This window comes from Hypanus sabinus, chromosome 3 (assembly GCF_030144855.1).
Source record: "Hypanus sabinus isolate sHypSab1 chromosome 3, sHypSab1.hap1, whole genome shotgun sequence".
Lineage (NCBI taxonomy): Eukaryota > Metazoa > Chordata > Chondrichthyes > Myliobatiformes > Dasyatidae > Hypanus > Hypanus sabinus.
The window spans coordinates 164,731,347-164,748,163 of NC_082708.1; the positions used below are offsets into that span (position 1 = coordinate 164,731,347).

Consider the following 16,817-nt stretch of genomic DNA (forward strand, 5'->3'; position numbering starts at 1 on the left):
CTCCAGGTGCTCTGTTTTCCTTCCACATTCCTAAAGCCAAATGGGTTAAGGTTAGCAAGTTGCGGGTATTTTCACTGGTGACCAGTCCGTATACACCTCCACCTCATCAGAAGGGCCTCAAAGCTCTTTGCTCATTTCTGAACAGCATACGCAACCAGTTCTCTTCCACCACCACTCTCCTCCATTTGACGGAACTGGCCCTCACCCTCAATAATTTCTCCTTTGGCTCCTTCTACTTCCTTCAAACCAAAGGTGTAGTCATGGCACTGGCATGGGTCCCAGCAATGCCTTTCTTTTCATCAGCTACATGAAACAATTCATGTTCCAAGCCTACACCAACATCGCTCCCCAACTCTTCCAATGATACATTGACGACTGCATTGTTGCTGCTTCCTGCACCCTTGCTGAGCACAATGATTTCCTCCAACTTGCCTCCAACTTCCTCCCTGCCCTCAAATTTACTTAGTCCATTTTTGACACCTCCCTTCCCTTTCTTGATCTCTCCGTTTCCATCTCTGGAGACAGTCTATCTACTTATATCTTTTACAAACCCATTGATTCTCACAGCTACCTGGACTATGCCTCTTCCCACTCTGTCATACCCTTCTCTCAGTTTGTTCATCTCCACTGCGTCTGTTCTCAGGATGAGGCGTTTCATTCCAGAACAACTAAGACATCCTCCTTCTTCAAGAAAGGGGCTTCCCTTCCTCCACTATCAGTGCTACCCTCCCCCACATCTCTAACATTTCACGCACATCTGCACTCACCCTATCCTTCTGCCGCCACACCAGGTTCCTCATGTCTTTACCTACCCCACTAGCCTCCACACATAATTCTCCATAACTTCCGGCATCTCTAAAGGAATCCCACCACCAAGCACATCTTTGTTTCCCCCCCTACTTTCTGATTTCCTCAGGGACCACTCCCTTGTCCACTTGTCCCGCCCCACTGATCTCCCTCCTGATACTTATCCTTGCAAGGGGAACAAGTGCCACACCTGGCCCTACACCTTTTCCCTCACTACCATTCAGGACCCCAAACAGTGTTTCCAGTTGAGGTGACACTTCACATGTGAGTCTGTTGAGGTCATCTACTGTATCCAGTGCTCCTGGTGTGGCCTCTTGTATATCAGTGAGACCCGATGTAGTTTGGGAGACCACTTTGAGAAGCACCTCCACTCCGTCCGCCACTAAAAGCAGAATCTCTCAGTGGCCACCCATTTCAATTATACTTCCCATTCCCATTCCAACAGGTCTGTCCATGGTCTCCTTACTACTGCGATGAGGCCACACTCAGGTTGGAGGAGCACCAGCTTATATTCCATCTGGATAGCCTCCAATCTGATAGCATGAACATCGATTTCTCGAATTTATGGTCCCCTCATCTTCTCCTTCACCATTCCCCATTCTTGTTTCCCTCTCACATGTTATCTCCTTACCTGCCCATCACCTCCCTCTGGTGCTCCTCTCCCTTCCCTTTCTTCCATGGTCTAAAGTCCTCTCCTATTAGATTCTCCCTTCTCCAATCCTTTCACCATTCAGCTTCCCAGCTCTTTACCTCCCTACCCTCTCTCCTGGTTTCACCTGTCACCTTGTATGTCTTGCTCCCCTCCCCCCATCTTCGTATTCTGACTTCTCCTCTTCCTTTCCAGTCCTGCTGAAGGGTCTTATCCTGAAATGTCGACTGTTTACTGTTCTCCATTGATGCTGCCTGGTCTGTTGAGTTCCTCCAGCATCTTGTGTGTGTTGATGTGGGCATGCTACATTAGCACTGGAAGGATGGCAACACTCACAGGCTGCCTCCAGCAAATCCTTAGACTGTGTTAGTCATTGATGCAAATGACTAGTACAAAATACATCTAGTTGTATGATGTATATGTGACAAATAAAGCTAATCTAATCTTTAAAGTTAGTGTTACCTCTATACAACTATTGTTTGTCCTGCACTTAACAATTTGGGAAAACATTTAATTGGGATGGGGGAATGCTATTAGACAGGAACTTGAGAACATAAATTGGGAGCAGATGTTCTCAGTAAAATACACAGCAGAAATGTGGCAAATGCTCAGGGAACATTTGCATGGTGTTCAACGTAGGTATGTTCCATTCAGGCAGGGTAAAAGAAGCATGGTGTACAACGGATTTAGAAAAACCAGTTAAGAAGAAAAGAAAAGCTTATGAAAGGTTTAAGAAACTAGGTACTGTTAGAGCTCTAGAAAATTACAAGTGTGCCAGGAAGGAGCTCAAGAATGAAATTATTAGAAATAGAAGGGGCTATGAAAAGGCCTTGGCAAGCAGGAATAAGGAAAATCCCAAGGCATTCTACAAGTATGTGAAGAGCAAAAGGCTGAACCGTGTGAGAATAGGACCAATCGGGTGCGATAGTGGAAATGTGTGTATGGAGCCAGAGGAGGTAGCGGAGGTACTTAAGAATACTTTGCTTCAATATTCACCAGTGAAAAGGACCTTGGCAATGTGGGGTTGACTTACAGCAGACTGGAATGCTTGATTGTATAGATATTGAGAAAGAGGATGTGCTGGAGCTTTGGAAAGGTATTAAGTTAGAAAGGTCACCAAAACTGGATGAGCTGTACCCCAGGCTATGGTGGAAAGCAAGAGAGGACATTGCTGAGCCTCTGGGGATAATCTAGGGACCGGAGAAATACCAGAGGATTGGAATGTTGCAAACATTGTTCCCTTGTTCAAGAAAAGGAGTAGAGATAACCTAGGAAATTATAGACCAGTGAGTCTTACTTCAGTGATGGGCAAGTTGTTGGAGATGATCCTAAGAGGCAGGAGTTATGAGCATTTGGAGAGACATAATCTGAGTAGAGATAGCAGCGTAGCTTTGTCAGGGGCAGGTAATGCCTTATGAACCCGATTGAGTTCTTTGAGGATGCGATAAAACACATTGATGAAGGTAGAGCAGTGGATGTTGTGTGTATGGATTTCGGTAAGACATTTGATAAGGTTCCTCATGTAAGGCTCATTCAGAAAGTAAGGAGTCATGGGATCCAAGGAGAACTTGCTTTGTGGTTTGAGAATTGGCTTGCTGACATAAGGCAAAGGGTGGTGTAGATGATTTGTATTCTGCACAGAGGATGGTGACCTGTGGTGTTTCACAGGAATCTGTTCTGCTTTGTGGTTTTTATAAATGACCAGGATGAGGAAGTAGAAGATGGGTTAGTAAGTTTGCTGATGATACAAAGGTTGGGGGTGTTGTGGATTGGCTGGAAGGTTGTCAGAAGTTACAGCATGACATCAATAGGATGCAGAACTGGGCTGAGAAGTGGCAGATGGACATCAACCATGGGATTGAGTTCGAGCCGTGAGGTAATGTTATAGATGACATATGACATTAGTTAGACCCCACTTGGAGTGAGGTGTTCATTTCTGGTCACCTCGCTACAGGAAGGATGTGGATACTATAAAGAGAGTGTAAAGGAGATTTACAAGGATGTTGCATGGATTGAAGATCATGCCCTACAAGAATAGGTTGAGCGAACTTTGCCCTTTCTCCTTGGAGTGATGGAGGATGAGAGGTGACCTGATAGAGATGTTTAGGATGATGAGAGGCATTGATCATGTGGCTAGCCAGAGGCTTTTTCCCAGGGCTGAAATGACTAACATGAGGGTACTTGGAAGTAGGTACAAGGTGATGTCAGGGGTAAGTTTTTCCACAGAGAGTGGTGGGTGCGTGGAATGCACTGCCAGCATCGGTGGTAGAGGTGTATATAATATCTTTTTAGAGACTCTTAGATAGGTAATAGGAAAATAGAGGTCTATGCAGTGGCAAAATTCTAGGCAGTTTCTAGGGCAGGTTACATTGTCGGCACAACATTGTGGGCCGAAGGGCCTATAATGTGCTGTAGATTTCTATGTTTCTATGCAGGTCTCTAATTAGTTGCAGGTTTGTGAACTTTGTGCCCCATTCATCACTCTTCCCAGTGTTAGGTACCATCATATTCCTAACTCTGCTGGATTGGTCCATGAATTTACACAGGGTCAGCAGGCAAGGTTTTGAAAAAGGGCTATGGATGTGAAATGATAACTGTTTCTCTCTCTGCAAATGGTACCTAACCTTATGAATGTTTCCAGCGTTCTTCAATAACATCCCTGTGTGGCATATGATACAATACAACACTCAGTGGGTACTTTATTAAATACCTCCTGTACTTAATGAAGTGGCCACTGAATGTATGTTTTTGGTCTTCTGCTGCTGAGGCCCGCCCACATCAAGTTTTCAATGTGCTGTGTGTTCAGAACTGCTCCTTGGACACACTACCGCTGTAATGTGTGGTTATTTCAGTTACTGTTACTGTTACTGTTGCCTTTCAGTCAACTTGAACCAGTGTGGTCATTCTCCTCTGACTTCTCTCATTAACAAGATATTTTCCCACAGCTCAGTAGATTATTTTTGTTTTGCACAAAAATCTCTGTAAACTCTAGAGACTATTATGTGTGAAAATCACAAGAGATCAGCAGTTTCTGAGATACTCAAACACCCTGTGTGGCACCAACAATTATTCCCTGGTCAAAGTCATTTAGATGGCATTTCTTCCTCATTCTGTTATTTGGTCTAAACAACAACTGAACCTTGAGCCATTTCTGCAAGCTTTTATGCATTGAGTTGGTACCACACAATTGGGTAATTAGATATTTACATTAACTAACAGCTATCCAAGTGTAAAAGTCATTATTGCTGTAAAATTCTTTCATTTTAAATAGAAATTGAGGTGACAATCTCAATTGCATTGCAATATCAATCTTTTTATTGATTAAATATACTTCAAAGTTCCTTATGGTTGTTATAGCCGGGGTGGTAATGGGGACAAGCTCCCACTACCTATTAAATGCTCCCAATGGCTTGCCCCTCAGGTAGCCTCTGACAACCAAGACCAGCTCCTGGCCTTTACGTGTGGCTTAGCTACTAAGCCCGGCAGAACTGCTTTTACTGACAGGAGGAGGGGCAAAGGTGGGTTTCTGGCGACTTAAGACCAATCGCTTGGGGCAGATGGGGCTCATCAACCATGGTTGGCGGCTCATCTGGGAGAAGGAAAACTCTGATCTCAAACCTCCACTGTCTTGTGGCTATACCCACTCATGGGGAAGTCTGAGGGAGTAAACCCTGAGGGAAAAATCCAGAGTTGGAGTCCCTAAAGCAGTCCTACATTGAGTTCAATGCTGACTGGCACCTCCTGTGATGCTTCTGTACCAAACTGTATTGGTCTGTGTCGTTCCTTTGAAGTATGGTGAGATGAGGGCTTCTGTTGGTCAGGATCAACCATAAATGGTGCGTTCTGGCTGTCCAGATACACAAGCCTGGGCAGTACGATATGGAGAGCAAACTGTTGCCCATGCAACAAGCTCCCCCTCTCCATGCATCTACCACAGCTTTTATAGGTTTCAGATTTTGTTTCACCTGACATTTTGCTGTGCATTTGTGGAAAATGTTATAGCCTTCAGTACAGCCAGACTGAGTGAAACCTAATTTTGGTTTGTCACCCACAACCGAAGTGTCTAACTTATAAAAGTGTCTAACACTTTAGCAGATGCAAGGCTGGAAACTGAACTATATTTGAAAAGGCAAGTCTATGGTCTTACAGAGGGCATTACACTTCTGGATAACTGAAAGGCTTTGCAGACCAGCACAAAGTCTTTTCATCTGCATGCTCCACTATTGTGTGGCACCAAGTTGTGGATGAGATGCTGGGTTGTAAAGAAGTGGGGGTTAGAGTGTATTGTGGTGGTGTGGTTAGAGGAGATCATAAGAGATAGAGAAGATCAGGCTGGCAAGAGTGGATTGGCAGGGGTAAGAACTTAAGGAGTAGAACCTGCATTACCTTTTCCTTGGTACACTACCAAGTGAGTAACAAGCTGTCATCATCTACCCCTTTCAAACACACATGTTTCAGTGAGACCACTGAATTTCAGAGAGTATCAGTCCACCCCACTGATAATCCAACTCAGCTTTCTCAGATCCCTGCATCACAGAAGTCAACCAGTTTGATTCTCTGAAAATCATATTAAGAAACAGCTGCGAGCACTGGATACAGCAAGGACTAAGGAACTAGACAGCATCCCATTTGTAGTACTGAAGACCTGCTCAGCAGAACTAGTTATTCCTCCAGCTAATCTACAACAGTGCAGCTGCAACACCGGAATCTTCCATTCAACGTGGAAGATTGCCTTGGTCTACTCGTTATATCATTTAGAGTTATCATATAAATAAGGAAGAAAAGGGTCACTGAAAAGGGTGTCAAGGGAAGAATGATACTGCTGGGTGATGGGTGGACTAATCAAATGTATTGGAGTGGGATTGCAGCCATCTGAGTTAACTAACAGAAGAATGAAGGGTCAGAATATAGTGTGAAAAATCTCAGTTCTGCTTACAAATCTCTGAGCTTCAATCCATTAATTTCTTTTGTTTTTGGATTTTAAAAGGATGCTCCCAGGACTGGAGGACCTGTGTTATAGGGGCAGATTGACCAGGGTAGGTCTTTATTCCTTAGAATGTAGGTGACCTTGTGGAAATGTTTAAAATATTAAGAGGCATAGAGAAGGTGGAAGGTAGCAGTTTTTTTCCCAGGGTAAGGGAGTTCAAATCAGGGGGCATGGATTTAGGGTACAGGGAAAAGATTTCAAAGGGACCAGAGGGGCAAATTTTTTCATGCCGAGCATGGTGAGTATATGGAAAGAGCTGCCAGAGGAAGTGGTTGAGGCAGGTACAGTAGTATCATTTAAGAAGTACTTGGATAGTGGTATACAGTGGCAGGGCTGATAGGGAGAAGGGCAGATCGCAGGAAATTGGGATTAGCTCGGAGAGCACTGTGGTCAACACGGACTCATTCGGCTGAAGGGCCTGTATCGATGTCATATCATTCTAAGACTCAGTTTGGACAACAGCAGATCAGACAGAACCTAAATATTAATTCACACCATAATTTAAGCAGAAATTGATGAAAGTAACAGAATTATCCTAGAATTCTGTGTAAGAAAAATGGTAATCTGACCCCCAAATATCACTGTCGACAGAGCTCTAGAGTATAAAATATTACTTTGTTTTCATTATTGTATTATTCTTTTGGGTTAAGACTCTTGCATGTCTTTACTTGATGTAGCAAAATGAATGCTACCGTTTACCATCCGATTCAAGCTAAAGATCAAAAGTATTCATTGAGACCGTCAGCAGGAAATGTGGCTAGTCGCAACTGTTTCTCTCTGACTATAGTTAAACAGGAAGCAGAAGAATTTGAATGCATGGTTTAAGGCAAAAGGAACAATGCTTCACTGTTTCTGAGGAGCTTCTAACCTGTCAAGATATGGAGATGAGATCCTCCCGTCTTTACAGTAAACTTCTACCCTTAATTCAACACATGCTTCTTCTATCTTGCATGGCTATTGCAGGTAAGAATATAGCTGATTTAAATATTTTTAGATTTTGGATTTTTTTAAATTGCTGATAATACCAATGATCATGGGTTGCTAGTACCTTTGATTTAAAGAGGAACATCTCAAGTAGGCATAAGCAGAAGGCTTAGATTTGTAATGTTACATCCAAATAAAAATTAAATGTTGGAGATAATCCACAGTTAACGCAGTATCGGTGGTTAGAGTAGCAATCTGCTGGAGGAACTCAGCAGCTTCTGTTGAGGAAAAATAAATGCTGATGTTTTGGGTTGAAACTTTGTATCAAGACTTTCCCCTTCATCCCAACAAATGTTGCTCGAGCCTAGCAGATTGTTTATTGCTCCACATTCCAGCCAGTCCCTTGTGTCTCTATAGATTTCAGGTCAATGATCCTTTATCAAACTTGGAATATGGAGAAAATAAACATATTCTATGTCATAGAGAAGTCGAAAATGCAGAACAAAGCAAATGCCCTGAGAAAGGGAGCAGAAAGGTTTTTTAAAGACCTGCTGAATATCACCAGATTTTGTTTTAATTTACAATTTTCAGCATCTGTGGTTTTATTTGATTTTGTGCTATATTTCAAAACGGCTCATTAGGCTACAAGTTATGTTTGATGAGCAAATGGAAGCATCATATTTGGCTACATTATGAACTGTGGACATGTATAGAAATGACCATCCCATAAATAGAGTTCTGGTTTTGATGCACGAACATTCCAGTTCATCAGATATGGAAATAATTTTATATTAAGAGGTGGTGGAGTTTTAGTTACTATTCAGATTTCAGGATGTCAGCCATGCAGTCAAGACCAACATTTATTGCTATACCTAATTCAATACTTTTCCCCTCTTGAGTCTTTTATTATTGACACCTGTGCCAAGGTACAGTGAAAAACTTGCCTTGCATACTATCCGTACAGATCAATTCTTTAAAATGGTACGTTGAGGTAGTACAAGGTAAAACAATAACAAAATGCAGAATAAAGTGTTAGAGTGCAGAGAAAGCACAGTGCGGACAGATGGTAAGGTGCAAGATACATTGTGGGATTAAGAGCCCATTTTATTGTACTGGGGAAACATTCACTTGTCTTATAATGGTGGAACAGAGGCTGTCCTTGAGCCTGGTGGTACATGCTTTCAGGCTTTTGTATCTTCTGCCCAATGGGAGAGGGAAGAGGAGAGAATGCTCAGTGTCTTTGATTATCTTGGCTCCATACTGTGGCAGAAGTACAGACTGAATCCATAGAGGAGAGGCTGCTGGAAAGATTGCATAAAAGATTTACAAGGACTTTGCCAGGACTCAAAGGACTGAGTTTTTGAGATGTTCAACAATCTAAGACTTTATTCATTGAGCAGAGGAAAAAGGATGGGTGATCATAGAGAGGTATAAAAAAAACCATGAGGAGGCATATATAAGGATGAATGCGTAGTCTTTTTCTCAGGTCAGCCTCGTTTGGATTGAACTGTGAGAAGAAGTTGTTCAGACTGGTACATTTATAAGGCATATGGACAGATGCATGAACAGAGAAGATTCAGAGCAGGGGTACCCAACCTTTTTTAAGCCATGGACCCCTACCATTAACCGAGGTGTCTGTGGATCCCAATTTGGGAGCTCTTGGTTTAGAGGGATATGGGCCAATTGCAAACAAATGGAACTAGCTTAGATGGGCATCTTGTTTGACATGAGTGGTTGGGATCGAACAGCCTGGTTCAGTGCTGTATGACTCTACGAGCAGCCTTGTTGAACTGCTGCAAATCTGGTGAGGGTTGTGGATTTGAGAGCTGCTGTTCAAGTATCACAGGAAAGTAACTGAAGCACATTTTGCACCTGGAATAAAAAATGGCAACTGATGTGCTCTCTGGTGGAAGGACTAGATGGTTAGTTGTTGTGAGTAGGATGCCCACCTAGTGGTCTGTGTATCCTGCCTGATGTTGAGTTCCTTCATATAGGCAGTTGGAGGATATTCTACCCCATTCCTGAAATGCGTCTGCAGATTGTGGAGAGAATTTAGATTTCCACACAGCATGCTACCCATTCTGAACTGCTCAAGGAGTCAGAGTTTTTATTTGGCCGGTTCAGCTAAGTTACCAGCCCCCGAGAGTTGAAGGTTGAGAGCACATTGATAGAAAGCTTCTGAAAACCAATCAGATATAACAGCAAAGAAATACAGATAGCCTCGAAAGTTTTTACACAGTATATAAAGTTCAATACAGGTACATTTCTTTTTGCGCCAAAATAGGGACATCACTACTTGCTGATGTCAATCTGATTGGCAAGAGAGTGAAGGAAGTCAGAATGAGTAAGTACTAAATTTTGTAAGTTATAGATAGTCAGTTTACAATACAGAACTAGGGAAATGAATCTAAACAAGGGAAATTATATAGCAGTGAGATGTGAGTTGCAATGCTAGGTTGTGGAGTTTCATTAAAAGGCATGATATTTGATAGGTAATAGGTGACATTTAAAGCAGAAATACAGGATTAATGACTATTATAATTCTATCCTTGACTAACTTTAAAATGCACAAGGATAAATAACCCAATTTTGGCTAATATTAGCTAGAGATTATATTAGATCCAGTGAAGAGTAGCTTTGCAAACCTAAGTGTTAGGAGTAGTTTAGATTTCAGCTAAGTGAAAAAAAAATTAAAAGAGCACAAGTAGGGACTGAGAGTACACTTGCTGAGAACATAAACTTAGACTCCAACAGTTCCTCCAGATATCTAAAAAGAGAAAGTCAAAATGGTGTCAAACATAAATCTCCAGTAAAAATGGGAGAATTCATCATAGGAAGTAATGGATGAATTAAATAGTTCCACTGTGACGGAGGAGAATACAAGTAAACCCACAGAAATGTTAAGGAACCAGAAATCTAATGAAATTGGAGGATTAAGAACAAAAATGAAGAAAACAGTGCTGATGAAATCAATGGCACCCAATAAATCCCCAGGACTTGATCATTTGCAGCCTAGAAGACTGAAGGTAGCCATTAGAAACAGTGGATGCAGTAGTAATCATTTCCAAAGTTCTATAGTCCATGAAATAGTTTTGGCACATTAAAAAATGGCAAATATAATTGCCATTGGTGGATATTGTAATTGGTGGATATTGCAGGGATCAGTGTTTGGGCATCAGTCATTCATAATATTTATCAATGGTTTAGATGAGGAAGAGAATGTAATATTACAACTTTTGCTGCTGCCCTTAAACGTAAGTGGATTATAAATTGTGAGGAGGATGCAAGGGGTTTCATGGCAAAGTAGATAGACTGAGTTTATGGGCAAGGGCATGGCAGATGTGGTTTAAAGTGGATAAATATGAAGTTAGCCATATTGGTAATAATACAATGAAGGTGCATCGTATTATTTAAAGTGTTATAGTGGGAAGCATTGATGTAGATATCCTTGACGATGAGCCACCAAAACAAATCTCATGGCAGGCAGTTAAAAAGGCAAGTCCTTTATGACTTTCATAATGGAAGGATTTGAATATTGGAGTAAAGATGTCTTGGTAAATCATAAATTCCTTGGTGATACCACAAATGGAATATTGTGAACAATTTTAGTCTCCTGAACCACATACAATAAATAATATATATGCCACTGAGGGAGAACTAAAATGATTCTGAGAATGGTGGAACTGTCATACAAGGATAGATTTTATTCATCACAACTTAGAAAACATGAGAGGACAACTAAATAAACATACCGCACAATACTTTCAGGCAATAATAATTGGACATCTAAAGGATTTTTCCCCTGGCTGGGGCACCTAGATCGAGAGGTCACAATGTCAGGTTACAGTGCAAAAGATTTAGTACTGAGCTGAGGAAGAGACCTATCCTGAAGAAAGGTCTCAGCACAAACAGTTGACTGTTTATTAATTTCCATGGATGCTGTCTGACCTGTTGAGTTCCTTCAGCATTTTGCTGAGGAGACTTTTCACCCAGAGGGTGGTGAGCTGTGGAATTCACTGCCACCAAGCTTACTGGGATCGAGCCTCAAATTTTTTTTGAACAAAATAGATGTTTGTAGATACAAAAGACATCATGGAGTATTGGGAGAGAACAGGAATGTGGTACTGAAATAGATGATAAACATGGCTGGCACTGTTCTATATTCTAAATCTTCTGTACATGTTGCCTGGTCCGGATATTTTCAACTGTGCCTTGATATCTTGTAGAGAGGACCAAGTTGGTCAAAGCAGGGCTCCTGTGAGGGTGGAATATCAGGAGGATGTCAAAACAGATAATCTATTCAGCACATCTGGCTGGAAATTATAGCAAATGCTTCAGCCCTTCCCTCGACTGTTATAATCATTCAGCACGTGGACATTCTTCTCCTGTTTATTGTCTATTTGTCCAACGCACCTCAAAATGAGATTTGGTACATAGAACACAGAACAGGCACAATGATGTCGTGCTGAACTATTTCCATTCGTAATAAAAAGTCCAACAAGAGTAATCTGTCTGCACAATGTCCATCTCCTTCCATTTCCCACACATTCATGTGCCTGTCCAAGAACCTCTTGAATGCCTATATTGCATTTGACTCCACCACCACCTGTGGCAGCTTATTCCAGGAAACCACCCCTCTTACATTAAAAGAATGCCCTCTGGAATAAGACCTTTCAACCCTAGAAAAAAGATAGCTGCTATCTATTCTGTCCATGCCTCTCAGATCTCCCCTCAGCATCCACTGCTCTAGAGAAAACAACCCAAGTTTATCCAACATCTCCTCATAGCAGATGCCCTCTAATCCAGGTAGCATCCTGGTAAACATTTACTGCACCCTCTCCAAAGCCTTGACATTCTTCCTATAATGACACAACCAGAATTCAATACAATACCGCAGATGTAGCCTAACACGTGTTTTATAAAGGTGCAACATAATTTCCCGACTCTAGAACTCAGTTCCTCGACTAATAAAGGCAAGGATACCAAGTGCTTTCTTTACACCTTATCAACATGTAGCCACTCTCAAGAAGCTATAGACTTGAACACCAAGATTCTTCTGCACGTCAGCACTGTTAAGGGTCTTGTCATTAACAGAACACTATTCCTTTACATTTGATCTCCCAAAATGCATAACCTCATAATTGGCCTGATTAAGTTCCATCCGCCATTTCTTCACCTATATCTGTAACTGATCTATATCCTGTTGTGCTTTTGCCAGTCATCTATGTTATCCACAACATCAACAAAACTTGCATCACCTTCATTGACTGATAATAAAACAAACAGCTTAGTATCCGGTACAGATCCTTGCAGAACACCATGAGTCACAGACCTCCAGACCAAATAAGTCTATTGACCAGTACCCTCTTTCTTCAATTGGCAAGCCAAGTGACCTATCCACCATGGATCCCATGCATCTTAATCTTCAGGCTGAGCCACCCATGAGGGAACTTGTCCAATACCTTAATAAAATCCATGTAGGCAATATCCACAGTTCAACTTTCATCAATTATCCGTGTCAACAACTCAGTTAATTTAGTCAGACATGACATTTAGTCATGCCCTGCACAGTGCCATACTGACTGTCCTAGTCATGTTTTCCAAATGCTTAGAGATCATATTCCCTCAGAATCATCTCCATTAACTTTCCTTGAACTGATGTAAAACTCACTAGTAAATAGTTTCTAGGATTGTACCTATTTTACATTGCCTACTTGCCATTTCTTCTGGATCTGGTCTGTGACTAGACAAAGATATTGATCAAGGTCACAGCAATCTTATCTCTGCGTCTCTCAATAACTTGAAGTATATCCCATTGGGTTCTGGGGACTTATCCACCTTAATGTTCTTTAAGAGACTAAACACTACCCTCTCCTTTAGCTCAAAATACTCCACCTCAGTGTGTGCAGATGCCTGATCTGATCCATTGTATGATTGTTTAGTCCTCTTTTTTGCATGCTACTTTAGTTGTTTAGTGCTCCTATGGTTCTGCTCATGTGTCTAAAGATATGTTGCCTTGAGTTCTTAATTATCAGCTGTTAGTCAATTCTCCTAACTCACCGAAACCTCACAGTGGGTGTTCATCTTCTGTTCTTAGAATTTTCACATGTACATCTTCCTGTGCCTAAGTGGGGATCAGTCATGATGATAGTAAGGTCCTACATAGGAGGTTGGTCAAGAAGGTTCAGTTGCTCATCATTCAATATGAGGTGGTAAATTGGATTAGACATTGGTTCTGTGAGAGAAGCGAGAGAGTGGTGGTAAAAGGTTGCCTTTCTGAAGACCTGTGACTAGTGAAGTACCACAGGGATTAGTTTGTCTTCTATATCAATGATCTGGGTGATAATGTGGTTAACTGGATCAGCAAACTTGCTGATAACAGCAAGACTGGGGGGTGTAGTGGACAGCTGAAAAGAATATCGTGGTTTGCAGCAGGATCTGGACCAGCTAGAAATGTGGACTGAAAAATGACAGATGGAATTTAATGCAGACAAGTGCAAGGTGCTACACTTCAGTGGGACCAACCAGGGTAGGTTTTACACACAGGAGTGTTGTAGAACAAAGGGATCTGGGAATACAGGTCCATAGTTCATTGAAAGTGGCATCACAGATAGGTGGGGTCATAAAGAAAGCTTTTGGCACATTGACCTTCATAAATCCCAGTACTGAGTACAGAACAACACACACAAAATGCTGGTGGAACACAGCAGGCGAGGCAGCATCTATAGGGAGAAGCACTGTTGACGTTTCGGGCCAAGACCCTTCGTCAGGACTAACAGAGTACTGAAGTAACTGAGTACAGAAGATGGGATGTCATGTTGATGTTGTCTAAGATATTAGTGAGGTCTGATTTGGAGTATTGTGTGCAGTTTTGGTCATCTACCTATGGAAAAAATGTAAATTAGTTTGAAAGAGTACAAAGAAAATTTACAAGAATGTTGCCAGGACTGGACTACCTGAGTTATAAGGAAAGATTGAATAGGCTTGGACTTTATTCCTTGGAACGTAAAAGCCTGAGAGGAGATTTGATAGAGGTTTACTAAATTATGAGGGGTGTAGATAGGGTAAATGTAAGCAGGGTGTTTCCACTGAGGTTGGGTGGGACTACAACCAAAGCTATTAGTTAACATTGATCATCATTGAAGATTGTTTCCGATGTTGGGAAAGTCCAGAACGAGGGGTCACAGTTTAAGGATAAAGGGGAAGCCTTTTAGGACCGAGATGAGGAAAAACTTCTTCACACAGAGAGTGGTGAATTTGTGGAACTCTCTGCCACAGGAAACAGTTGAGGCCGGTTCATTGGCTATATTTAAGAGGAAGTTAGATATGGCCCTTGTGGCTAAAGGGATCAGGGGATATGGAGAGAAAGCAGGTACAGGGTTTTGAGTTGGATGATCAGCCATGATCATACTGAATGGCGGTGCAGGCTCAAAGGGCTGAATGGCCTACTCCTGCACCTATTTTCTGTTTCTATCCACAAATTTTCAGTTTATCCTAGACAAGAAAGTATGAGTCAGGAACATTGCCTAATTTGTAATATCTCCCTTATTGCCAATGATAGTTAATTGAAATGAATGATGAATAATTAATCATGGGTTAAAGGTGAAAGGTGAAAAGATTAAGGGGAACATGAGGGGAAACTTTTTTCACTCAGAGGGTCATGAGAGTGTGGAACAAGCTGCCAGCACAAGTGATGCATACAAGCTTGATTTCAACATTTAAGAGAAGTTCGGATAGGTACTTGGTTGCAAGAGGTATGGGGACTCGGGGTGGGGGGGTGCTATGTTCCCAGTGCAGATTGATCGGAGTAGGCAGCTTGGCACAGACTAAACCCACTTAAAAAACAACACTCTGTTCTACGCAGAGCAGTGGTAAAATATAATTTCCATGCAAGGCAGGCTTGACAATTTTCTTAGAAAAGTACAGCATAGAAACATGCCCTTCGACCCTTTTCTATAAATCTATATAAGAAATATATTTGTAATAGTGTTTTTTTCCAGTGGGGAAGTAAATGCAATAATTAGAAGTAAAGATGTGTGCTCATAAAAGCAGAGATAAATCTTTTTATTTGTAGTAAACACAAAGTACACTGCAGATGCTGTGGTCAAAGCAAAACGTATAACATGCTGGAGGAACTCAGCAGGTCGGGCAGCATCCGTGGAAACGAGCAGTCAACGTTTCAGGCCGAGACCAGTGACCTTTTCCTTACTGGTTTTTCACCTGGCACCTACCAGCCTTCTCCTTCCCACCCTCCCCCCCCACCTTCTTTATGGGGCCCCTGCCCCCTCCCTCTTCAGTCCTGATGAAGGGTCTCGGCCCAAAACGTTGACTGCTTGTTTCCACAGATGCTGCCCGACCTGCTGAGTTCCTCCAGCATGTATGTACGTGTTTCTATTTATAGGACTGACCAAGAAACTTGTCGTCTGTGCACGTTTGTCTTGTGTCAAAGTTATATTTTATCATTGATCTGTGCAGAACAGAGTGTGGTTTTTCAAGTGGGTTGTTTGGAAAGTTCGTGATGGAAACCAACACTACAAAGTTTTTCAAGGTTAAATTCCATTACTTGCTTCATGATGTGTTGATTAATTATTCATCATTCATTTCAATTAACTATCAGGCAATAAGGGAGATATCATAAATCAAACAATAAATCAAACATACTTTCTTGTCTAGAGTAAACTGAAAATATGTGGATGATCAATGTTAACTGAAAGCTTAATAGTCATTTTTCAGAAGTCTTAGCATGTTATTTAAAAGCTAAAGTTAAGTCTGTCCCGAGCCTTGTAGCTCATCAGGCCGGTGCTTATGCCGATTTCCGTGGCGTGAAGCATGTTATTTCATTGTAGTTAAATACTTAAAGCACATTAGTACTCATTCACTCCCTTGTATCCCTTGCAATATACAACAGTAAAACAATTTATTTCTGCAGTTTTCAACTGGTTGAAACTGCTAAGAGGAACTCAGCTCCTTCAGCTAAAGATCTGAGAAAATCTTTTGTTTTCTCTATCGGTTTTTCTGTTACACAATGTTATTTTTCCTCTTATTTCATTTGTTCTTAACCTGCTTCTTTTCGTCTACCAGTAGAGCCCATTGCTAGACTGGTCAATATTACACATTCATAGATAACTTTGGAAACAGAGTAGAATAAAGGCTTCAAGGAGAATAAAGTTGGAGGAATATGGGCAGAACAAAGCAATAGGACAAATCTTAGAAAGCAATGGAGTCAACTTAATGGACAACAGCCTCCTTTGAACCTCCCACTCTGAATCCACTGCTACTTACAAAGCTATCTCAGTATCGAAAGTGCATGTCCGTTGTCAGTGACTTGGAAAGTATTTATTATAAAAGTTGTGGTGCTTACAATCTAAATACTATTCCCTACATACTGTAAACACGAGATTCTGCAGATGCAAAGCAACACAAGATGTTGGAGGAGCTCAGCAGGTCAGG

The 16,817-nt window shown here is 41.5% G+C and overlaps 1 protein-coding gene across 1 annotated transcript in view; it reads left to right on the forward strand.

Moving 5' to 3' along the window:
* Window positions 1-6,101: 6,101 nt before the first annotated feature.
* The window catches only part of LOC132390869 (uncharacterized), a 54,194-nt gene continuing 43,478 nt past the window's right edge, over window positions 6,102-16,817 (forward strand). The window contains exons 1-2 of the mRNA XM_059963413.1: window positions 6,102-6,492; window positions 7,121-7,406. Of these exons, the coding sequence (XP_059819396.1) occupies window positions 7,256-7,406 (151 nt within the window). The 5' untranslated portion in view covers window positions 6,102-6,492; window positions 7,121-7,255. The remainder of the gene's footprint in view (window positions 6,493-7,120; window positions 7,407-16,817) is intronic.